A 26,219-nucleotide genomic window follows, 5' to 3' on the forward strand; every position below is an offset into this window, starting at 1 on the left:
CCTGTTTCAAGGATGCTTGTGTGAAACGGGTCAAATTCTGCACACAATTTGCTGAAAAGATTTTTCCATCGTGCTTTGTTTATTCCTGTATCACCTGACAAAACCTGGTGTGCCAACCTGTTGCACAACGCAATTCTGCTGTTTCACCAGGTACAGAACACGTCATGGGCATCACCTACACCTGGAAGTGGTCTAGCTAGGTCTTCCCTACGGCATGCAACAGGAAATCCTGCTTTCCTAAGCAACCACTTTCAGGCACTGCGGAAAAGAAAAGCAGAAACGGTGAGGAAACGATATGGAAAAAAACATATCTGAAAAGGCTGACTATGTTATTGCCACCTATGTAATAACTATTAGCATTGGGTCCCCAGTTCTATATCCTTCACTGGCAGTTTAAGTCCCAGGGAAGAGGTTCCCAGTGGATCAATCATATTCATGTAACGTTCACCACGGTGCTTGGCCAAAAACGGACCCCAGTCAGGCTGCGGAGAGCACACCAACTTGAGTCGCTGCAACATGGGGGAGAGAAAAGAGAATCTCATTGGAAGTTATGGAACAGAATTACAGTGCAGAAGAAATGAGGATAGGCTCATTTAAGATTATTGATGATGGCCCTGCAATGCTCCACTGCTCAGTGTTTGTTTTGCACAAAGTTTGCAAGATTAATAGAGGATAAAGTGCCCAGATTTTAATTATACATTCTCCCCTGCACCATACGAGGGGAGCTCAGCAGATTGCAAGGCTCACTTACTGAAGGACATGTGCACAATTATTTAGCCCCATGGTCTAAGCAGTGGGTAAGTGCATTAAAATAATTGGATTTCCATTTAGCGTGTTTCCCAAAAGTATACAAATGACCAAAAAGTAGTATGTTGTTATGAAGGAACAAAATTTTAATTTTGAGAAGACAAAATGTTTCATTTCTATCTGCAGGAAAAAAGGAAGAGAACGTTAACCTGGCAAACAACCAAAATCTTCTAATCTTTCTGCTGATTTCTTTATTGAATATCCAATTTGATTGGTGCATTTACAGATAAAAAGGAAAGAAAACATATTTCTAATGGCTTAAGAGGGAACAATTATATGTTTATTACCTAATAAAGTGAATCAGACCTCTATGTCAGTTTTTTTAATCTCTGCTTAATTATCAGTTTGCAACTCTTACCTCCCAAATCAACCATAACAATTTTATGCCGCAGGCTTGGTATTCAGGAAATACCAGGCTACAGCTGAAAGGGCTTCAGCAAAAACCCCTTCAAAACAGATCCAACTTTTTGGCATTTCTTTAGGTGTGCTACTAGAGGGACAGTCAGGCGAGTACCCTATTTCTGCAGCTATACATACGCCAGTACTAGACATACAAGTCCGAAGAGATTCGCAGCACAATTCGTCTCAAGAGAAACTTACGAGGCAATGAACAATAAGTCTAATTTTGCATTAGCTCATTTCCAGGAGGAGCAGTTGTCTCCTGACCTGTGCACTCCAACGAGCTCTACACCAGGGCTGAATGGCCCTTTAGACAAGTGGCCCCGTTGCCTAGTGTCAACCATGTACTTGCATGCTCTCCCTAGGGTGTCCCACCATTTAATATTAAATTCCTTTGCTCTCTGTGAAGCAGAAAAGCATGGTCTTTTCCCTTAGGGCACGTGTACCGTGACAGAGACCAAAAAGATTATTCTATTTTAGTGCATTTTCTCTCCTTTTCATTTTTGAAGCATATAACAGCCCCGATGGGTTTTACAGGAGAGCTGAACTGCAAAAATGGCTCTGAAAAGTGGAGGCAAGTGTTTGTTCCTTTTCCCAAGGAGGGAGCAGCACGAGCAGCATGCAGTGATGACAGGGCAGAACCGAGAGAGCTTCAAAGGCCAAAAATAAGAGCATTGAACTTCTTCAGAAGACAAGGTGAAGGCAATGAAGGGATGAAATGCTGACATGAGAAATACATTCATGTACAGCGCCCTGCAAGGAACTGAGGTGGCAGCAGGATGGAACAGCCGGGGTGGCAGGCAGGGCCAGGGCACAGTGACAGGCAGCAGAAGGGGACTGCCATGTTTCTGGGGTGGGTGGGCTGGGAGGAAAAGGCAGGAATCTGATTTGCAAAATAAACCAAAAAGAAGCATTTAAAAAAAAAAAAAAAAAAAAACACAACCACACAAGTGACACCTGGGATTCTTTTAAGCCCAGGTGCCAGAGAGGATCAGCTTATTCAAGTAAAATAAAGAGATGAAGACAAGGGGGTGGGGGGGTGGGGGGTGAAGATTGCCAGCTAAGATCTATAATGAGTAGTGTGACCTGCAGAGCATGAGGTCTCTTTGTATGTCTTACTCCTCAACTTCGTCAAGTGGCACAACCTCCAGGAGCGCATCCCAGCTGACTCGGCAGCCACGCACCTCCCGCTTTGCAAACAAGGAGTTCCTGACTGATGGCCTCCAGCTCTGATGCTGGGCTTGCTGTGACACCATCCACACCAGCAGCTGATGCTTCCTATGCCTACACGCTGCTTTTGCAAAAAAGCCAACAAAGCTAGAACAACTTCCTCTCAGGAATGCCATGCCGGGGCTCATGAAATTTGTAACTCCTTCTAGTACTCATAAAAGCAATCACTTAACAATTTAGGAGCATTTTGTTGAGAAGCAGGGAATAGAAGGTCTGCATTTTAAATCAACTGAGCATCTCCTTGCAACACAATAACCAGTTTACCAGAAAGTAATCTTAGCACTATTAGACATTCAATATCAGAAAAAAAAAAAATTCAATGTAAAATAAAACAGTCTCCTGTGACCATATTCTTAAGCAGCAAAAAGACAGAAGAATTACCTCAATAAATTTGCCTGGGGCTAGGTGCATTTTTATTACAAACATAACTGGGATCCAGATAACTGAGCAGGCCAGCATCAGCCATCCAAGCACCATGGACCAGCCCGGGTAATGGTAAGCTCCGTAGGTCATTGGTTCCCATTGGTAAAAACTGAAGCAAAGAATAAACTGGACAAAAAAGAAAAGAAAGCAAGTATGTTTGAGTAAGCAAAACAAGTCTGCTGTGCAACAAATGGTACTCATCCACACACAGCATCAGTATGTACAGAACAGATAAAAATACATACACCTAAGGCTGCCTGCTGCCACAAGCTGCAATAAACAGGTCAGAGTCTGAATCTAATGAGTTTCATGGAAATCTTACAAAATCCCACAAAAATCACTGCATTTATGCCATAAGAACTGAAATTACAATCTTGCCCCTAGAGTAACATGCTTTATTACATGGTCTATTGGCAGTTTTACCTAATGTGATTATGCTAAGTTACTCCATTTCACTTACTGTATGAATAGCAATACATCTGCTTACATGTGTGCATAATTCAGTAACTTTTGGGAAATGCTTGTGCCCGCAATAATTGCACAGAGAAGATTTATAGCAGTGTAACTAGGTGAAGGCACGTATAAAAATCATCAGTTGTATTTCCAGAGACGTGAAGTAATTGAAAGTCTAATATTAGACTAGCCAAATGTATCAAATATTAGCTTTACAGAAGCAATAATAGAAAATAATGTATTGCTTGGGTTTTGCTTTATCTGTTTCCATTGCATAAAAATTGAATTACGACTGATCAGTGTCAATTTACTTCTCACTCTAAGTGCACTAAATATTACATTTGGAGGGAACAACAACACAACATGTGAGTTTGAACGGACCTTGTTTGCTTTCCAAATTTGCTTTCCTTGAAAGACAACATGATTTCCTATTCCCTGTGATTACTGGCAGTAGCTAAGTGCAACTCTGATCAGTAAAGGAACCAAGCAATTTGCAGAAAAGCCTTACAATTCCTTTCAGAAGCGTAACAACGGGTCTAAGGCAGCATCTTGAAAGCAACTATTGGAAGAAAACAATAAAATATTAAAAAAAAAAACCCACACCAAAAAGCGTGCAGAGACCTTCATTTTTAACAAGGCTCTCGAGAAAAAAAATTACACTGCCATTGATGTTCTCTTAATACTATAGATTAGACCGGGCTGCTGTGTCTTCAAATTTTTTGAGAGGGATTTGCAAACTATACCTATATATTGCCACAATGAAACAAGAGTTGTCACTGGATAGGTAAGACAGATATACCTGGTTTGCATGCACAGCAATCCTATACTTCAGTGAAGACAATTGGTAAAGAAAAATCAGTGTGGGAAAGCAGAATATCTTCATTATGTCTGTTGGAGATATTGTTCTTTTGGCAGAAAGTTTCTTTTCATTGCAACTCAGGATTTTGTTGAGCTCACTAAAATTCACTAGCCCCCCCACACATGCGTTCCTGCCTGCAAAAACTAAACCTTTTTCAAGTTTCCAGAAAAAAGTTAGCTCACTCCTGAATTAACAATACCGAAAAGAAGTTACTAACCTTATCCAGAGACCTTTTTTTTTTTTTTTTTCCCCCTCCAGAAATAAGATTTACCAAGATTTCCACTGCACTGAGGAACAGCACAAGGGGAACTCCCCAGCATAAGCCAAGAAGTGCCTGGAAAGGGATGGAGTCATCGCTGCACAGCATTCCTCACCCTAGAGCCACTGCAGCCTCATCTCACAGGGTGCGCCTGCAGGAACTCTGCTCCCTTCTCTTACCTTGCACCTCAACACCTCCAAATACTTGTAGGAACTACATAGCACTGCTGTGACACCGTGAGTTTTTAATCAAACCCTGCACAAATGCCAACAGCGGAGGGGTTTCAGGCTGGAGCCCTGCTCTCAGCCACACCGCACCGGTGGCGGGGGGCTCGGGGGGCTGGCACCCACCGGCTGGAGGCTTGTGACAGGGCTGAAAGAATGATTTTCATCTTGTGCCAAAATGCGATATGCGATTAAAAGTCATGTCTGTGCTAGGGTTAAAAGGTAAAGGAAGCATTATGGTAGCGAGATAGACAGGAAATGTGGATATAGTCATTATACTTTGATTCTTGGACTTGAAAAAACACGCATAGGCAGGGTGGGATGGAGATCGCGTCATTCAGTGGAGACCTACAGTTCAAGTGAAGAGTCATTGAAGGGTTTAGGGTGGAAATAAAGAAAAAAAAAAGAAAATTTTGGGGGGAAAAATTTAATTTTTTTAAATTTAAAAAAAAAAGAAAAGAAAAACAAGCACAAACACCGAAAGAAACAAAACACCATCTCCTTTTAAACCACAAGCCTTTCCCCGCAGGGCAGCACCTGCCCCCCGCCCCCGCCGCGGGCCGCGCGCCGCCAGCCGCTGTCGCACAGCTCCCCCTGCCGGGGCCGGTGGGAACCGCCGCGCTGCGCGGGGCCGGGCGGAGCGGAGCCGAGGGGCCGCCAGCGGGTGGGAGCGCCCGTGCACCCACTGCCCCAGAGCCTAAAAGTTTTGCCAACAGAAGCTCCTTTCATTCTCCCCTCCCCCCCTTCCCTCCCCCTCACCTCTTTCCTCCCCTCTATTTCCTCTCCCCCGTCTTTTTTTCCTCTTGTTTTCCTCTTTAAAAAAAAAAAAAAAAAAAAAGAAGACATTTATATGTGTTAAGAACATAGCTATTTTGACCTTTGCAAAAATATCTCCATCTTTGCAGCTAAAAATTTGCCAAATTTCCACTTACACCTTTCCAAAGCATGCTTCTCTGATTAGTTTATGACTCAATAAAATGGGTTTTCCCTAGCTCAGCCTGACAACAGACAGGAAGATCACGGCATTCCCTCTCTATGTGTATATATGCATACATATATATTACGCACACACGCACACATACAATGCTCACAAATGCTGCCCTGCCCTGCTATGCCACCCCAGCATTTTGCACAGGGAGAGGGTACTGCAGCAGCACGTGGAGCCTCACACTCTACCAAAAACACCATTACACACACACGCAAGAGAACATGTGTATGTGTGCATCTAGGCATCTGCATCCAAAATCATTACTACAAAAATAATTACTACTGTTCAGAAACATCATGAATGATGAAGAAACAACCACAACACTCTTTGAGGAAAATATAAAAAATAATAATTTTTTTTGCTTACTGTTAAAATAGTTGGGGTCACAAATGCCCAACAGACTCTCCAGAATTTACTTGGCTGGAATCCAATCATCATTTCTATATCTTCACAGAATCTTTGCAATCCTGTAAATAGCAAATGTAAGCGCGATTAGGTGAGAAAGAAACCAGCTGCAATTTGCAACATAGCTCTTGCGACCTCCCTTGTGTCTCATAACGAAACCAAACTCTGACTTGCCGGTTGAAAACTTCAACGAAGGATCTAACCACATGGTAAAAAAAAAATAAATAAATTATGGTGGTGGGAACCAGTCTAATAAAATATTTACTTCCTAAGGATTAAAGGAAAATTGATCTTTTACATAGAGATTAAGCATTCCACATGTTTTGGGTTAAAGCATTAATAAGACGTGCTGGTTAGCTGCAATTATATGTATACTTGTTGTATTTCCCTGTGAAGATGAACCTCATTAATATCTGTGCACCTGTTTCAGCACAGACAGTATCCGAGCTTCTCTCTGGCTGCCACGTGAGTGGGTACAACGGTGTCACTTAGCACCGAAAGTGCTAATGCCCTGTTATTTTCCAGCCCATATGTCAGCAATACTTAGAACGATCAGAAAGCACCTGTACTTATTTTAAATTATACTCAGTGGTGTCTGAACAAATGGATCGACTGACATGTTAATTCTTCAGATTATTGTATAGATGCAATCAATACAGTTATTTGAGCTCACAAAGCATGCGGATTGGAAAATGGTATCTCAGCCATCTCTGCAGCTATCTCCCCAGCCTCAGCAGGAAAAGGCTGCTATCGCCCACCTGATAAAAGGCGTCTGCTTTTCAGCCTGGCTCTGCAGAGCTCTTTAGGTAAATGGCCCCTACTCACTACAGCTATTAGTAATTTATCCCAAAGTAATAAAACCAAAATTGAAATTTGTTCCAGCTTCTCTAATGATAATGAGAGAGGTCTGGGGTCCGAAGCTGAGCTCATCTGTCACACAAACATTTCAAATATGGTCCAATTTTATCTAATAAAGCAGGTGATCGTCTCTGTCATTTAAATTTTACAAAGCATTATTCTACAGCATTTAGTCTAACTTTTATGATGTGGGGACAGGGATATTAAATACTGGAGAGAAATCATTGAGTAAGGGAAGAAATACTCGGAACAAAAGCAATAAACTGCTTTATGTTCTTATTGCCCTTATAGCCAGCCACTACAGCTACTGCATGCAAGAAGAGATAAGCCCCAGGGTTGATCCACCTAATTTTGAAGCCTTTCTGTTGATATCGAGGAGAAATCAATCTATCCACCTGACTGTTCCAAGAATTAAGAAAGTTGAAAATAGCAAGGGTTCGTTATTCACTGCCTTGTGATGCACCTTGAGGAAGCAGTGGGGCTGGCTGGTGCGAGGGCAGCCCTACAGCCCGGCTCAGAGCGGGAGCGCAGACTCAGCCGGTTCAGGCAGATAGTGTATCAGAGGAAAGGCTAAACAACTGTGTTGTGATAAGAAATGAAGAAGAAAAATCCAGAAGATGGTACTTGAAGAACTGTATTTAGGGGAAGGGAAAAAGTAAAACCTGCAGTGGATGTAAGTTTAGACAACTAACACAAGGTGACCCAGATGTCACATTTTTTTCTGGAACTGTAATTTCTCCCCTCCTTTTTCTCTTTTCCACTGACTACAGCAAATGCTCTTCTTTGGAAATCCTCTTCTCTGTAAAATACATGTAATTTTTACAACCCATGCAATCACCATACTTTAGCACCCATCTGTCTCATCATGTGCTTCTCCATTTTGTAATAGAGCTTTATATGCCTGAACCACCAGTAACCCCCCAGGGTCACCATGTTATGGGCCTGAAAGATCTCAGCTGCAACCAAATGATTTGTTCCCGTGTTTGATTTACCTGCTCGTTACAGTTCAGTGCACCATCTGCAGTGAGCTACCCGGGAGGTGCTCCCACAACCATCATCCCTGCAGCACACTGCGCTGGGAACAAGACTAGTTTTAAATTAATTCCAGCAGCACCAGGTATGGGCTGAAGGGTCTTTCCACAAAGTTTAAAGCTCGTTCAAGTGTCATTACTTCAGCCACACCTGGTGCTGCAAAGGAGGTATACCTAACTGAGTAGTTCCCAGGGGCTTCTGCCTCTACAATTCCTGCAAGCTTCATGCAAATCTGCTCAGATTTGTCTGAAACACCAATTAAAAACCCTAGTTACTTCTTGGAATTGTCAGTAGATATTCATAGTTTAAGGCACTTGGAAATATTAGCCGTTCGGGAGTCAACTGCATGTGAACAGACCGAGGGATTATACAGTGCTCATCTCTTTCCCAGTGAAAGACTGAAAATAGGTTTGTCAGGTTCCACAGAAAAATGCAAAGGATGCTTTAGTTAACAGAAGGCCGATAAAATCTTAGTATATCTGGTCTCCCTCTCAGACCAGTCAGGCCCGTTGAATAACTTTGGGAAATAAACAATACATGATATTCCATATCTCAATTTCCACTCTCTAAAGTGGGATGATGTATTCTAAGCGATGCAGATATAAAATCCATTAAAGAGGAGAATGCAAGCCTAGGCAGACAAACACTTCAATATTCTGCTACAAGTAAAATGTTCAAAATGACTAATGCTTTCTACAAATACACTGCAGCAGTTACCACTCACTCTGTCGACAAACCTTCTCAACGACAGACTGTTTCAAAAAACAGATCCAGCAGGAGCACAAAAACAGTTAAGGTCACATATTTTCAGTTTCCAGTGGTGTTTGGCTCAAGCACAAGGATCTTGTACTTAGCTTCACGTTACGAAATGCAGCAGTGGGAATTATGCTGATGATTAAATTAATACCCGCAGCTCTAAGCTATTCTTTATCAGTCGTGCATCATAATCTAAACAACAGGGGAATAAACATCTATACCAGCATGTGAAATAAAAAACAGCATTTGACTGGATTACGTTGCACTGACTCTGCTGAAAAAGAAGCGATTACAAGGAAATAAACAAGTGTGCCTCTTCCTAATTTAAAAATCTCAACAAGCTCAGCAAGCAGAACATGGAACAAGAACTGAAGACAGATTTATTTAATCATAAAAGCACCTGCCACTATTGTGCCAACCTGCTTGCTATGAAGAGTACAAGTGTATGGAGAAGGGTGGCAATGGAGTGTAAAACAGCAGTTGTCAGAGCTCGAAAATGTATTGTGCCCATTTTAGGCACTGCTTGAAGTAATGTAACAAGAGCAGTACCTTCACTTGTATATACAACATGCAAATTACAGATACACAAGCTGTAATCCTATGAACAGTCCTTACAAAAGTAGCTTTAAGGCAGTAGAAACGCTATGATACAGTAGTCAAGCAGATCATGATCGTAACGTCAATCTTTCCTTTTTCGTGTAGAAGACTGGAAGCTCTTTAGTCTAGCAAGAGGTTAATTCCAGGAAATAATCTTTGAAATAGTTTGCATCAAAGGCTTTACTAACAGAAAGCATGGAAAGAATGATTTGTAATTTTTCAGTTCTTTTCCAAGTGTGATTACATTAAAGTAATATCTAACTAAAAAGAGTTCTCCTCTATTCAAGTCCTTCCTTTGCACCGCTGTAATTATTTCTATTATTTTATGGTTTTTATATAAGTTAGTGTTTTAAGAGTTACTGAATTTGTTGGGCAAAGCAGGCACTAGGCAGAGCAATTTTGCTTTCAAGGCTAATAAAATGTTCCGCAAAGGCAGGTCTGTAGTGCTCCTGCCACACAGTGTTCAGAGGAGGAACAGAGCCAGTACTTGCTCCTGTGTATCCTGGTCCTTATTTGAAAACATACAGAACAAAGAAATTCGACAGATTTAAATAGTTTTGGGGTTATTTAAAAAGATTCTAAGCAAGGAACTTTTATCTGGCACACTGCTGGCAATGGCTTTAAAGGGGCTGATCTCAGCACAGACCAGGTGATGCTGGCCAGGAAGAGTGACAACATCTAGTGCTTTAGGTTGTTTGGGCATGCTGTCAGCAAGCAGGGGAGGAGGAGGAAAGGGAAAAAAGAAAAAAAACCAATAAACCCTTATACTCTTCTTAGGCATTCCCACTGACAATCTCTTATGGAATCGTATTGATTTTAGGAAAGCTAGGAAATTGGTCAGTACAGTAACCAGATGCTAATGACTCTGATGACACAGGAACAGGTAAATGCTAAACCTGGTGGGAAGCTAGGGGAGGGAATGAGCAAACTTTGCATGGCTTCACAGAAACCGAAGCGCAGAGTGATGGCACAACTTGCCAGCATTGATTTTCAAACCAAGAGTTGTGCTAAATAATCCCCAAAATCCACCTCTCCAGGAGGAATCTCCAAGCGTTACACTTGGGTCCTTTGGGAAGACGGCTGCACGTAAAACTGACAGCAGTCACCAGCATCATTGCACTCACAGAGATTACACTTCTAAAACAACTCTAATGCAAATATTTACATTTCAGGGGCATAAAAACCAATGAGCGTTTTGATCAACCAAAAGACGATTGGTCTAAATCAACTTTTTTCTTAGTGTTTCGACTTTTTCTGTAACATTTCCTCACCGGAATATACCGGGCTTGGCTTACAGCTGCTCAGACCTGCTCGCTAGGCTGGAGGTCAGTGGAGATGAAATACATTCCTGTATCCCCATGGAATTAGAGAGAACAAGGAAGGGCTGATACCCTGTCCTGTCTATAAAATTAATTTCTCAAGCAAGAGCGACAAATTCTGCATGTTTTGAATTACGTGCAATTTTTTAAATGCATTTATATTACAGAGCAGACCCCACAATGTAGGTAGATCTAAGTATTTAGTGCACAGGACTACACATTGGTTGTGTCTAGCTGATACAGAATATACGATTAATTCCTGTCCACAAAAACAGCCTTATCTTTGTAATCTTTAGCACTGAGATTCAGATCTTCCTCTGCTTTTGAAGGCCCATCTTAAATGGCATCACCAAGCTCCAGACATAAATTAAACATTTGTTATGTAGGAACGTCTTCACATTTCCTACCGCAACCGGCTGAGATTCACTTTTCCAAGAATCAGTCTCCTGAAAGCACTGAACAAGTTTGGGAGCAAATCACCAGCCGGTGTCAATGGATATAGCTATAGTAGCATCAAGGCAATTGCGCTGCTTTATACTAGCTGAGGATCTTCCTCATAGTTTAATGTAATACAACATGGATCAATATAAGTGGTGTTGCCACTGTACAGAATTAATCACTGTGAACAGCTGTATAGCCTTGATTCTGTGTTACAGACACACGAGCTAAAGGGAAGGACCGATGTGCACATGAAAAATAAATCCTTCAAAAGCTGTTAAATGCAAAGATGCCACTTCTGGCTCAGGAAGCCCGTGACCCTAAAATTATTGGTCTAAGACAAGTTTCACTAAATGCTTGGTCTATTCTTACGCTCATCTCTAAGCAGTGCCTTTTAGCTATTGGTGAGAAAAGGACCTTAGACTATCTGGAAGTCTTTCGAATACATGTATTTGAAGGAATCCTATAGTAATGAAGTCCCATTCTGTTCAAAATAATGGAATTCTGAGGCTTTTTATTTTAAAAAGACATTAGTCCTTTCCTTAAGAACTTCACGTTACCAGCTACTTTACCATGTGCTAAAATGTTACTTTGACATAGGCTGTATTTTTTCTTACCATATATATAGGAAACTCCAACAAGCTCAAAGATGGCAATGATGACAAGAGAATAAGAAGCTGCATAAGTGTCCACAAGCTGTAACATATACATTCCACCCTAAAGAAAAAAAAAAAGGATAAGGGAACCATTACTTGTGGCATATCACTGCTGTCTCTCTTCACAACCCTAACTGATGCTAAGGCAGGCAAAATGTACAAGGGCAGGACCCGGGACAAACCCAAGTAAGCACCAACATCGACCAAACACAGGCTCATGCTGCGCTACAGTTTCTTCCTTCTGGCTGAATGAACATCAAATACAACAAGGAAAAGGCGGAGGGTACACCTGACTGGTAACTCACACGACTCAGGGAGATGCTGTGGCAGAGCTTTCAGGTGAAGGACTGAGCGGCCACCATACCTTCCAGCGGCAGTGTCTCTAACCACTTAATACTACATCAAAAGCAAAAAGACCACTGAAACCAGGAATACTGTAATGGTGAGTCCAGTTCACCTCTTTGGGAAAGAGAAAATGCCCTGTCTTCAGGGCAGGAGGTAAGCAGCGTAACTCAAGTGAAGGAAGGACTGAATCCACCCTCGGCTTTAGAACAGCAGAGTCAGGCTGCTAGGTGGTGAGGGGAGGGAAAAGAAAGCAAAAGGGGGGAAAAGGATGAATAAAGTAGTAAGAGACATTTTGTACGCTTCCTCCTGAAATTGCTGGAAGAATTAGTGAACAAATGGCATTGAAGACTATCAATGGTAGATAAGAATTTCATTATTAACTCCACAGTTTGCCAAGACTGTCAGTATATCTCAAACCTGGGAGGGAAGGCACCCAAAACTGCATATTTATATTGCATATTTATATGCAAATTTTGTGTGCGTATTTATACGACATACAAACTTCCCCCGCCCCTTAAATGAATACCCAAGTTACACTACTATTTTGGAGAGTGTTGGCTAAGGAAAATTTTAAAAGTCTGATTCGCAGTAAGATTTGAACAGCAAAGTCTTTTAAGTCTATCTCAGTCAGAGCATCCATTAGAAAAAAAAAATATTAATAAGGCTTCAGACTCACCCGGTGTCTTTGCACATGCGGCAGAATTCAGCTTAATCTTTTGCAACTTGCATAGGAGAAGAACGGCCAGCAGAGGGGGATTGGGAACAGAGAGTGATGCTCAAAACCAGTATCATTACCTGAGTGATCATAGGAAATCCCATGATGAAAAAGGAGATGCAGCACCCAAGAGTGAACAGTCCCTTGTGTGTACGCAAGTATTTGGGGAACTCATCCGAAACGGAGGTCACTATAGTCTCAATAGTGGCAAACTGGAGGGCAAAATAAAAAGATTTATTTCAGTGCACGAAGTACACAAATACGCAAAATAAAAAGATTAATTTCAAAAGGACACAAATTAGTCCAAGTGCATATAATGGAATATGAGAGAATATTTTGAATCCTAGGTGTTCAATGCTCAGATGTCAATGCCAAAGCTTCACCCAAACAATTTCACCATTGATGGTCTCACCTCAGTCCTCTTTTTGGAAAGCGATTCGCTGACCACATGGAAAATAGCAATTACTCTAATGGTCCTCCAAACAAATCAATAGGTAAAGCAAGAGGACAGGAATGGGAAACAAAAACATTTTACCATAGTGTCCAATCCAAGCGTCAGGAGCATCAAAAAGAATATTATAGCCCAGAATGGAGAGAGGGGAAGCCTAGTTAAGGCTTCTGGGTAAACCACAAAAGCAATTCCAGGACCTAGAAATGAGAAAAATAAAGGCTGTGATATCTTACATCACGTTAACATTGTGGACTGAATGGAAAAGAGGGAGATGTGAAGAGTCATGTTTCAAAGTCTAGTACAGTATTACTTCACTTGATAAAATTAAAAAAGATCAGATTCCATCGCTCCTATTTACAGGAAGATTTCACCATTACAGAATTCAGCCTCATGTGAATAATTTCCATTTTGACTGTAAGTTTCAAAACACTCATGCAATTCTACTTTCCAAGCTGCAGAATACATATTTCACCGGTATACTAATACATGGATTCAAACATAGAAAATTAACAGAAATCACGTACCACAGCGATGTTTCTTTCCTGCTCAGTGATCAAATTCCTGCCACTGTCCCTGCCAATTACCAACCCAGACTTAGAACAACATAGCAATCACCCCCACCTCAGTACTACAGGGATAAATACAAAAGAAAGCACTCTTCAACTCATCAGCACACAGTCAAATGAGAAGGAGAGAAATTAACAGATGCACATGGCTGATACCAGGCCCAAGGTAATAACTAGCATGTATTTAAAAAAACCCACAAGACATTTTCAAATCATGCACAGCAAAAAAAATAAGGACATGGTGTCCTTTAAAATCTTAATGAGGAAGTTTTCTTTGTTGGTTTGGTAACTTGGGCTATATTTTTTCTTGACTGTAAAGGAAAAATATGTTTACAAGCATGCTTAGATTTGCCTGGGAGACAAGGCTGCAGACATGTGATGGCAGCATTACAGTAGATGGCACTTATTCTCTATTTATCCCACTTCAAAGGCTCTGGAGGATGTTTTCTGCCAGGTGAGATACAAAGGAGACCCAAGTTGTACCGATGCCATGACCCATGTCACGAGAAGGGGCTCCAAACTCACTCTGCCCTGGCCATTTCCAATCTAGATCAGTGCATCCCGTTTCCAACAGCTCCCCACACTGTTTCTGTTCGAGAAACAACTGTTGCTTTTTCACGTACTAAGAAAAACACAGTTTCGGCAGCACGTGAAATAATCCTGTATGTGACTCAGTAAGCATCACTGTCTTTAAAGTCAGCTGCAGAAAAATGGCTTTTTGGAAGAGGAAGGTGTGTGTAGAGGTACGATGTATTCATGAATAGATTCTTTCATCTCTTGATTAAAGATTTCTTCTCAAGTATTAGAGATAAGGGCTCTGTGTGCACTAGCTTCCTGCATATAGAAGTGTAATTAAGTCTCGGAATAATGAGTTCCCATTGATCACACTTGAAGGAAAAGTTTACTTATAGAATATGGAACTGCACGTATCCCCATCCAAGCCCCTCATAACTCCGCGAGATATCACCTGCCTGGCAGCACCCAGCCACAGGTAAACAGTCACAGGGAGGCTGGCTCCCACCTTCTCCATCTTTGGAGACTTCGGTAGGTATGAACTCTTTCTAAAAATCTATTAAAGCCAGGAAAAGGTTTTACGTGTCTCGAAACAAAAAGAAGTCAAATGACTTTGAACTTTCTTTTTAAATTACTAAAATTTTTCAGCTGCATTATGTTCTTAATCAAACTGCGAGTAGAATGAAAATAGATTGTCCTGTCTTTCCCTCCGTGATGTTTTCTTTGTTCATCAGATACATAGTATTTTTTTCATTTAGTATCTTCTTTTCAGGAAAAGCTCATGTACTCCCGATTAATATTCTGGGAAGAAAAAAAAAAAAAAAAAAGAAAAGAAAACCAGAAAAAAATCCCTTCCCATTTCCATTAATAATTTCATTTAAGGTTTTGAAAATTTGAAGGGACATTATGTTTCATCATCATTTTGGCTATTTTGTCCTTCACTGCAAGAAGAAATACAAATTTAGAACACAAAAAAAGTAGGCAGGGAAGGCAGAGACAAGGGGTGGCTTTTTTCACCACTTCTTCAGTCTGCTTTTTAATTCTGTTAGTTCAATGTGCTGGCTCAGCCTGCAATTAGCCCTCACCTCCACTCCCTTCCTACTGTACGGTTGTCTTCTGTTACGGGACTAAACTTTGGTTCCCCCCGTCCTGGAGAGCAGTGAAGCCTCACCCTCGCGAATTATTTTTAAATGGCCTAAACAGGCTCTTACAAAAGCCCTGACAGTCCTACGGTAGGATTGCCTCTCGAGAGCTCTTGTCACATCCCTGGAACAGCTGCTGGAGCAGCTGGGAGCAGAGGGCTGCACTGCGCCTGGCCGCTCACGCCAAGGCCACCAACCAGCACCCAACAGAAAAGGGTTTGTGGTCCCCCATGAGATGTGCCATCTCCAGGGAGATGAACCAGCAGAACCAGTTGGTTCCACCACCATCCCTAAGAGCTATGTCTTTCCACCCCACCTCTGCCCACCTCCCTGAAGCTTCCACCGCAGCTTCACCAAAGCACAGCTGTAAGCCCTAGCAAATAATGCCAGTGAGCACAGCGTGGGTTACATTTGGGGGTTGGTTTTCTTTCCTTGTTTCAGGGTGGAGGTAAGGTCTAAAATAATAAGATTAATGGAAACACTGATCCTAAAACACCTGGCCCCACACGGAGTTTTTCAGAAGTATTGGTCTAATCCATCCAGAAAATGGGGACAGCAAGGAAGCTTTTGTGTTCCCGTGTAGCTGACTGGCAGACCAAAAGGAAGAGGCACTGAAGAGTGAGTTGATACTACACTAGCTTGCAAGGACAGTATTCCCTACTGCTTGCTATCAAGAGACAGTTTGCCAGCTGATTGTCCTGTGAAATCCTCCTCTTGGACCATGCAGTGGAACCCACAGCCCGGAGAGCAGCTCAGCCCACCACGGGTCAGCTGGTGCAAGCCCCAGAACAACTCCCTCCTCGCAACCGAGCTGCTGCTCCTGAGCCTCCCCTCAGCTGCTGGGCTGCCGGGTACCAGCCCGAGGGGCTGTAGAAACCGCACAGGACCCAGCAGCTTCGCTAGCACCTCTGAGATCAGGAGAGCTGCAAATCCTGTGGGATTAGCCACGTTTCAGTTTACAGAGAAGCAATAAGCAAAAGGAAACTAAGAGCCTCTCATTTTTTCTTAACCAGCAGCAGCATCTTGTTCCCTCCTCTGTTGTTCTCCTCTCTTCACCTGTAGTAGCTGGTTTGTAATAAACAATCAAAAACCTTCCATTTTTGAGAAATGGTGTTTTTCACAAGAAAAAAAAAAAAAAGGAATGCTTCACCAGCTCTTGTTCCCTCAACTACAGGATTTCTGTGTCCTCAGGTCACATTGTCTGTTTTCCATTTAGCTCCTCTAACTTTGTAAGATGCAAATTAATCTTAATACCTCATTTGTCCAGCATGACCTATGAATATTACCATACAGAAACTGTGGAAAGTTGGGAAAGTTGTCTTGGTTTCTATCCCCTATTGTCACTGCTACAACTTCAAAATCACCATGCTCAGCCAGCCAGGTACCTCAGGCTACACGTAGCACCTTGTGGCACAGAATTCATTCACGCAACAAACCCATCAGAAAAACGTTTAGTGCCTTCACGTTAATGAGGCAGTGAGACACATCACGTATAGAAGCCTTAAGTATGCAATATTCACTTCTGAGCCCTTCAGTCCTTCTCCCATTCAGAGCATCCTCTCACACTGTGCAGTCACAGGTTGAGGGGGATAACACTGGGAACCATCCCCACGGCTCATGGAGCAGCTGTCAATCACTGCATGCTTGGAAATGACCGTATCTGTGCTGAAAGCTGACACAATACACTTAATGCCCTCATGTGTTCACAGATACAGCTATGGTGGGGGAATCATAAATACTTATACAAGTTATTACATATTTGTCTTTTTAAGTTTGAAATGATCTTAAATATCTGGGAGCTGACTTTGGGGCTAAGTGCTGCACATTGCACAGGTGGTTATAGGACTAGGCTAAGGTAACAATTATCCCTTTAAAATCCCATCAGACTTTTTACAACCCTTTAAACCGGGGGTCCTAAAACTTTTTAAACAGGGGGCTGGCATGTGGATGAAGTGGCAGGCAGTCATCTGCAGCTGCTTGGTTTCCCCCCCCAACCACCGGCGGGGGGGGGGGGGGGGGGGGGCGGTCTGTAAATACCGGGGAGGGCGGATTGAGGACCCTGGGGCGCTGTATCCAGCCCGCAGGCCGTAGTTTGAGCACCCCTGCTTTAAATGTCTACGAATCTTAGCCCAAAAGCTCCTCCCTTCCTCTGTCCTGTCACTTCATACCAAAATCATACACACCAGCACCAATTCCTGCATCAGTCACACTCTTCTCACTCCTATTCAGGTCCACCAATTAAGACCTTTCAGATCTCCATTTGCAACCATCTCACTTCACTCACCAAGATCCTCTAATCAGAAAGTTTTTACTTCCCCATGGAGGCAGCTCCTTGCTCTCTGCAGTTCAGAAGCTCGATCCACCCCTCACACCCTATTTCTCCCACCCTCCACATCATGAAGCCCACCACCCTCTCATCCAAGGTTCCCACCACCAGGGACAACTTCTACCTTGAAAAAGATTTGATGAACAGCAGCAGAGAAAGATGAGTAGGGCAGTAATCCCTTAGACTACGTGAAGGAGACATCTCACCCTATGCCCATCAGTCATTTACACGAAAACTGAAATGAGTCTCAGCTTGCTTCCTTCTCCTATCGAGCAAGAGATAAAGGGGCTTCAAGTAATACCTTGGCTTCCTCGTGTACTTCCCAGTGTTCCTTCTACCCTACAGAAATGCTTACAAGTGGTTTACTAATCCACTCCAGTTTGAAGCCATTATTCCCACCTCCAGTGTCAATGCCACTATTAATAGCAGAGCTGAAGGTACCACCAGCTGCCTAAGTGATGCAGTGGCCGCGTACCCTACCTTGGTCTGCCACAGCTTCAATATTCACTTTGAGCTCGTTTGCCATGAAGCCAATAACGGAGAAGATGACAAAGCCTGCAAATATACTTGTGGCACTGTTGGTACATGTGACTATCAATGTGTCCCTGAAAAGAAAAAACAAGAAGCCACATCACCTTGTTGCAACACCCGCAAGGGGTTCTGTACACATTTCAGGAGTCTCTCCCACAAGCACACACATCCTGTGGGAACGCTGGCAAAGGTGCGCTGTTACATCTGAAACTGATCAGAGAGGACAGAAGTCTTCACCCCACCACCAGGAATCTGCTGTGCAAGTTTCCATCACCCACATGCCACATAGGAAGCCCCAGGCAGGAAGATGAGCACTTCTGCTCTCCGGCTCCCCGAGGACAAAGGCAGCAGCAGTGAGGACGGGATTTGTGACGCCGTGTTTTGCTCTCTGCCTGATGGGGGTACCTGGTCACTACATAACCCCCATGTCCAGGCAAGAGGATTTGTGTCCGGTATCTTTCTTGTATTAATACATACAATTTGAGGGTGAAGCCTTCTGTACCTTGCAGCACTCACTTCAATGCCTGCCCATCTGTAGAAGATTCCCTGCTACTATTTTCCATCACTGCTGTTAAAGGGATCTCAAGAAATCCACACCAGTATGTCATACGGTACTGGGTAAGTACACATGACTTGACAGGGAACCAGTTTTCATGACCTCCATCCATAATTATTATGTTCTTCATGGGATTTTAATTTTTTCTTCACAATATGCATGCCCAGAAGACTTCCCCTCAAACTACTACAACTTAGGAACAAACGAGTCAATCATTTTAATTTTTTTTTTTTAAAGTTGGCTAGAACTTCTTATTCTTACTGCTCTTTGTCAGGAACAGAACGAAGTACAACCTGAAAAACTGTCAAAAACCTCACTGAGCTGGCAAATTCCTGGAATCTCCAACAGAGCATCTCTTAACAGGAAAAATTAGATTAATTCTTCAGGTCTCCAGAAAAAAAAATTACAATGTTCTGCTTGGAGTCATCATGTGTTAAATATTTTAGGTAAAATATTTTAGGTATGCATTATTAAGTGAATTTATGTAAATTTACTGAAAATAAAATTATTTAATTATGTTTAAAATGAATATGTCACTGAAAACTATCTGCAGTATTAGAATGTAATTAATATAAAAATTGAAAGATAAAATAGTCATGCTTCATTTCAGTATTCAAGACGTGCTGTAAAATTAAAAAGATTAGAAGTAACTAAGCTTTTCTAATTATTTCTGCTTCGGTCTCCCATGTCCCTCTCTAACACAGGTTAAGCATATACTTGGTACTGGCCCCGTAAGATTTTTATACTTCATTACCGTGTATCTCTTCAAATTTTCCAAACTCAACAAAACATTGCTACGTTAATGCAGCAAGATAGCGTGATGCTTCTGCCATTTTTTGCCCTGATATTCTGAATGTATTCATTCATCAAGAAAAAAATCAAAGCCAAGGACAAGCGTTTTTTAAAATTGGACCCAAAGGACTGTTGGAGCAACTAAGTGTGCAAGACTGTTCTTTATTCATCCATATTTTAAGATAAGGATATTAAATTACTGCTGAACACTAGTTCAAAATGTTTTTGTAATCCCTTTTTAAAATCCTGATCCACTTTTCTTCTTAAAGCTAAGCGTTTTGTATACAGTACTTAGAAGTTATAGGATATGGGAGTTCAAATCCCAAGGAGTGTTTGCTTTAAAGTCTTGACTCAGGAATGGTTTTCAGCACAGCCCTGGGACAGTGCCTGTGCCGGCTGGTGGCTGTCCTGGATGAGCACCTTGTCCTTGCAGGAATCAGTAAAGGTTTGCTTCTGTACAAACGAGATTGGCTTTAAAAACATTAAAATAGTATTCTACTAATGCCACTTGATTTTGTTTTTTCCACCTGCAGACATTTATCTGACTTGCTTTTTGATTAGAAGACCATACTATGCTACCAGAACAATGACTATTTTTCCTTGTAAAAATAGCTTTTAGTGATTTTAAATTTCACAACTTGAAATAACTTTGCACATGTAAAACCACGCTAAGAGTAATTGGAAAAAATAGCAACACTTAGGAGAAACAAGAACCACGTGTATTGAAATTGCACGTTCAACTCCCACATCTCGCCACAGCAAAATTCAGCCCAGCCTACACCTGGGTAGCCCTTCAGCAGAGGCTCCTGACCAGCACCGTTCCATACCAGTGCTCCCAGCTGCCGACAGCTTCCCAGGTTGCCCCTCCACCTAAAACTGCTGACTCTGAAAACAAGGAGCCGGGGGGGAACAGGAACTATAATAAGCCTACGGCTCATCTTGAGACTAGTAGATTAGGAGCAAGGGAGGAGATACAACACACAAACCAACCAACCAACACAAAAACCACAGGAAAAGAAGGAAAAGGAGAACCAAAGGAAAAGGAAGGTCTTTGAAACCAGATGCCTGCAAGTCAGAGGATGACTGGTTTTAGACAAGACCTGTTTAATAGGACTGATGGATTTCACTCCCACATACCTGTAGCAGTTATTATGGAATTTATTGTAAGAAGAGAGAGTAATGAGACCTCCCCATGCTGCAGATAAGGAGAAGAAAATCTGAGTGGCAGCATCCTTCCAAACCTAAGTAAGATAGACAGGAGAGGAGAGAGCATCGACTTCAGCAGAGTGTTAGAAAGATCAACAACACTATTAAATGATGGGGGGTTAACACATAGGTAGTTTAAATGAACTTTAGAACACTGGATGTCAAAAGAACATTTAAAAGCAAAACCCTGCCCCGAAATACATAGTGCCCATTTGATAAGGATCACCGTTCTTGCCGAGCCCATAAAAAAATGACAATATAAACTTGGTCGTATATGGAAGGCACAAATATTCAAATTCCGTTGCTTGATATATATCAGTTCAAACACCTTCAGTAAAGAAAAAACAAATCAAGAGGAAAAATCTGCATCAGGCACTGTCAGTTTATCTGCCAGTGGCCCTAAATAATACTTTATCTTCTTGATAGAAGTGCAGCATTGCTTGATGCTACTTATGAGGCACAACAATGAGATTACACTAAAATTAAATTTCTATCATTAGGTGCCCATCCAACAGCAGAGCCTGTTAGGCCTGTTTAGACACAAGGGCTCAGTTTCCTCCCATCAGAAGACAAGACAAGCTCAGCCAAGTCTGTCTTCAAACAAGCAAAACAACCAAACAGCATCATTTGTTCTATAACGAAGTTCTTCGAAGCTTTCAGTGCATTTAGACTAAGCATTTCTAAATTGCCAGGCATTTCAGATAAGTTGGTCTTACCTATCACTTGCAAAATGTTTGAAGCGTTGGTGTTTCTGTCTAGAAGGTTTCCTACAAAGTCTGATTTTCCACCCAAGTCCACCGTGCAGAAATGGAGATACAGGTACATGCACAGAGATGCACACACTAACCAGTGTGAAGATACTACTTAAATGCTACTTTAAAGTTACCGGCCAGCAAGCAGTGAATCCTTCATCTAATTGAGTGTGATATTAATTCATGTTACACTGCAAAGGAAACTGAAAACAGACACTGGCCTAAATATTAGCAAATGCTTACCCAGCATTATACAGATACTTAGTGTATACGAACAGCCCCATTTTGCCAAATGCAGCAGTTGTCACCTCCTTAATTGCACAATGTGGGATCCAAAAATGTTCACATTTAGTGCAAAATTAATTTCTATATTGTTTGCAAAAGATTTAATACTCTCATTGCTAAAAAATCAAAATATCCATTATATACAGAGATCTTAAGAAAATTAAGATCTGAACAGTTCATCCACAAAGTGGTTTTAGCCTTAATTGTCCATCTATCAATGTGATACAACATCACTATTGATAGAGGAAAAAAATTCTTAAAGGGGCAAAGAAAAAAAGAAAACAACACCACAGTATATTTCCTGAGGTGCTGCTAAAAATCCCTCTTAAATTTCTCGAGGAAAGAGTCTGAATTGTAACTTTCAGCTCAGGCTTCCGCTCACTCTCCAGACCCCTGCCTTATAACACCTAAGGCTACCACACAGGCACTCACATCCCAGCATTTGCTCAACCTGTTACATACACCTATTCAGAGCATTTCTCAAGAAATGCAGCTAAGTTTGTTGTGTTACCTATTAAAAGCTTTGTGTGCTTGTTCAAGTCAAGGTAGCATCCAAGAGACACCAGCGTATGAAATTCTATACTTCCTATTTAATTCCCTATTTTCCAGAGATTCAGGTGAAATATTAAATATGAAGTAAATAACATAACATTTTTAATGTTATTATTATAGATATGTGCACACAAATGAAAAACATCCATTAAAACAACACTCCACGTAAGATGAAGAAGGTTTCCACAAATGGCAATGCTGCCTCTGCACACACTTGCTTGCAACAGATGCTAAAATCTGGATGATTTATTCACCCTGGCAGAAGTATAAGTGCAATAATAAGCCCACCATAGCATCAATAAGCTTCTCCCACTTTGGTGTGATGAAGTACCAAATTCCAGCTCCAGCTCCAGGTAGAGTTACTCCTCTTACAAGAAGGATTATGAGAACTACATAGGGGAACGTAGCTGTAAAGTACACCACCTGGACAGACAAAAAGAAAAAATTATTGGAAGGGCTTATTTGGATCCATAAGGGGGGGTGGGGGGTGGGGGGGCGCGGGCTGGTTGCAGACTCAAGTGGTACACTATTGCCTGTGAAGAATGCAGTTACTCAGGCTCAGAGACAATACCCAGGGAATAAACTAGGAAGACAACAGGGTAATTTCCCAGGACACCTGAAATTTTACAGCTCTTCTTGCTGCTGGGAGCAGGAATAATATGAATAGCAACACAGGTGGGAGTTGGGACCTTAGACAGAGGAGGAAAGAAAAAGCCGAGCAGAAAGATTGGAGAGGAACAACAGGAATTTACAGCTAAGTGAAAATAGTCACTTTTCATCCTTGCCCAGAGTAAACTAACACAGTTCAATGGAAATGAAATGAGCAATGCCATTCAAGAACACTTTAACTTCTTTATTTTTCCTATATATTTATCAGTATTTAACCAAGCCAAAAGATCTTTTTTATTCTTGTTTGTACCTCTTAATACTTTCATATCACCATAACAATATTTATGGTCCCAATGAAAAAAAAAAGTCAGTGAAATGATCCAGATAGACCTAATCATCATAATGCCTAAACACACAACGGAGGTTGTGTCTTTAATGATTTAATAATTACCTAGTACAGAGCAGAGCTCCCTCTGGGGTCAAAAACAATGGCTAGATTACAGCCAGCTAAGCTGTACTCTACCCAAAAGCATTTCAAATCCTTTCCACATGAACCTCTGAATCTTACAAGGAGCAGAACCCTCCGAGCTGAAGTGATTTTTGAAACCACTTTCCCAACTTTCTCTTTGCTGATCCAAGAAGCTGCCCTGATGAATGTGCAGTGAACATACTGGACTCATAAATCCAGGTTTTCTATCCCTGACACCAAGGAGTCAATATTTTTCTTGGCCACTAAGACTCACTTAAAGAAATACCTATTGCCACATCCAAACCCCGGTTATTCTCCTGTACGTCAGCTGTTTCTTGGCTCTGGCCTTTCATGAAACAGTTTGTCCCACCACGCCAAGGGGGCACGGAGATCTCTGCTTTCCCTGGCACTCTGAGTCTTTGGATTCTCTGCTAATTCCCAGGCTACCTCCCAACAGATGTCATCGCCTTCTACATGCCAAGGGATGCCCTGGAATCAGAAACCCCATGCCCTGCTCTAGACAATTCATAGCTATGTCTGCATATGCACTATCTTTATCTGAGGAAACAGCTATTTTGGCCTAGGTTTTTTACTTTTCCAGCCCACTCTGTGTGAATAGGCTAGGTTTATGCTGTGTCATCATCTAACATTTTAACGTGCGATCTAACTGCAGCAGCATTGATGGAGAAGTCTCAGATACTCCATATTCCTGCAGGTTTAAAAAAAAAAAAAAAACCAACAACAAACACCACCAAACACCCAAACCAGTGCTGCTGCTGAAGAAAAAGCTGCATTTCTCTGCCCAGCCAGCTGCCTGGCCAACTCATAAATCTGTACTTCCATGCCAACGAGAGGACAGGCTACCCCTCGTCACAGTTGCTAGTTAGGAGGCACAGCAGAAAACTGCCGATTTGACGGGCAAGGGAGAGGATGGCATGTGAAATGTCTGAGAAACAGAGCAAGGAGCTGGGTTACGGCTGGGAGGAGTTTTAGATGGCACACAAATGTCTGGGAAAAGAAGATCAGTGCTGTCTCTGCTCGCTCACCACAGACCAATTTAAGTTTGGTTCTGATGCTGAAATGGGTTGCTTAACATCTTAATTTACACCACAATTTCCCTGATTTCAGTGAAATGCGAGATGACTGCAGAACTGCAATGACCACCACCCAGAATAGAGACAGCTGCCAAAGGCACCTTTTTTGCCATCCAGCCACTGAGGGCTCATTTTAAACTTACTGAGGATTAGGGAACAAATGCTGAACCAAAATTTTCTCTTTTTTATGTTTTGGCTGGACAGGAAAACACGGACAAGATAAGGGCATTTCATTAAGACTTAGTCATTTACTGCAAATATTTTCAGTAATTCATTGCCTTCAACAAGAGTGTCATTCCCTTCAAGCAGCGTGCTGCTTTCTTCCAAGTGTACTGTCACAAATATTTTTCTTACTTTTCCTGATGACTTGATTCCTTTAGCAAGGGAGGCATATACAATCACCCAAGCTAGGAAAAGAGATAGTGCCAAGGGCCATCTAATCTCACCAGGATATTCAATCCCTGCCGAAATCTTCAAGACAAAGTACCTAAGAACAAAACAGAATTTAAAAAAAAAAAAAAAAAGAAAGAAAAAAAAAGAAAGCAGAAAAATTAATGACAGCAACGGCAGGCAGTAATTCAATGCAAATTTCTACAGTATTTTGTTTTGCTTCAGCGTTCTCAGTGGTTTCTCTAGAAGGTTCCAGTGATTCCCACCATGTATTATTTTATCTATCTGCATTGCAGTAGTAGATAAAAATGCCAGGCGTGGGCCAATACCCTGGCTGTGCTAAGCACCACAGGAACAAAACACAAGTAGTCCAGAGTTTGAAATTTAGCTGTCATCATTCCTAAGCAGAAAAAAGCGGGTATCATTTGCTGTCCTTAGCTATTCTATTTCTAGTCTTCCAAAGAGAGATTTGTTGTCTGTTAGGGTGGATTTTAGAGAAAGATTAAAGCAACATCTCTAAATAAAGAAAGATCTTACTTGAAGTATTCTTCGCTTCCACTGACAAACGTTTTGTTTCCTTCACTGGTGAAGTTAACCATAGTCAAGTTTGGATAGGCACTCATACAGAAAGTGGAGTTCTTGATTTGTATTTTTGGATGCTCACTAATAATACAAGAATCTAGGAAGAAACGAGGGGAAAACAGAGAAAAAGAACTTGTCTAGATTTTTTTTCTTTCTCAGGTTGGGTGTAAAATGACAACAAGAAGCATCAGCTCACACACATTACTGGAGCTTCTGTTCTGTCAGATTTCTGGAACACTTTGCTTACAGAAACCGTAAGGGTCCGGGAGAACCGGGTCTTCAAGTCCCTGACGATTTCCCCCCTCTATCCCAACGCCTAAGGCATAAAAAGAGCCGGAGGGATCGAGGGGACCTGTGCCCACCCGGAGAACCCACCCCCGCCAGGGCAGGGGCCGCTGCGGAGCCCCCGGGCCGGGCCGGGGACCCGCACCGGCCCCGCTTCCCGCAGGTTCCTCGCTCCGTTTACTCTTCCCCTTTGCGCATCATTGCGTCTTTTGGGCCTTTTGCAAAAACGGGTTTCGTTGTTTTCGTTAAAACGCGCCTGGTAAAGCCCAAGAAGGTGCCGCCAACCGCCCCCAGGGGCCGACAGGTACAGCATTTCATTCCGTGCTTTCTCCTGTACGCAGTTTTTACCGGGAGG

General features: G+C 42.0%; 1 protein-coding gene across 1 annotated transcript in view; it reads right to left on the reverse strand.

The window, feature by feature from the left end:
* Positions 1–26,219, reverse strand: part of SLC6A5 (solute carrier family 6 member 5) — a 32,621-nt gene continuing 6,402 nt past the window's right edge. Inside the window, exons 7-17 of the mRNA XM_037402622.1 lie at positions 25,535–25,676; positions 24,962–25,094; positions 22,724–22,858; positions 20,778–20,881; positions 18,242–18,366; positions 13,299–13,411; positions 12,844–12,975; positions 11,665–11,764; positions 6,009–6,109; positions 2,818–2,985; positions 1–509 (exon numbers count right to left, since the gene is read on the reverse strand). Coding sequence (XP_037258519.1) covers positions 354–509; positions 2,818–2,985; positions 6,009–6,109; positions 11,665–11,764; positions 12,844–12,975; positions 13,299–13,411; positions 18,242–18,366; positions 20,778–20,881; positions 22,724–22,858; positions 24,962–25,094; positions 25,535–25,676 — 1,409 coding nt within the window. The 3' untranslated portion in view covers positions 1–353. The remainder of the gene's footprint in view (positions 510–2,817; positions 2,986–6,008; positions 6,110–11,664; positions 11,765–12,843; positions 12,976–13,298; positions 13,412–18,241; positions 18,367–20,777; positions 20,882–22,723; positions 22,859–24,961; positions 25,095–25,534; positions 25,677–26,219) is intronic.

The sequence above is a fragment of the Falco rusticolus genome, chromosome 10 (assembly GCF_015220075.1).
Source record: "Falco rusticolus isolate bFalRus1 chromosome 10, bFalRus1.pri, whole genome shotgun sequence".
NCBI classification, from domain to species: Eukaryota; Metazoa; Chordata; class Aves; order Falconiformes; family Falconidae; genus Falco; species Falco rusticolus.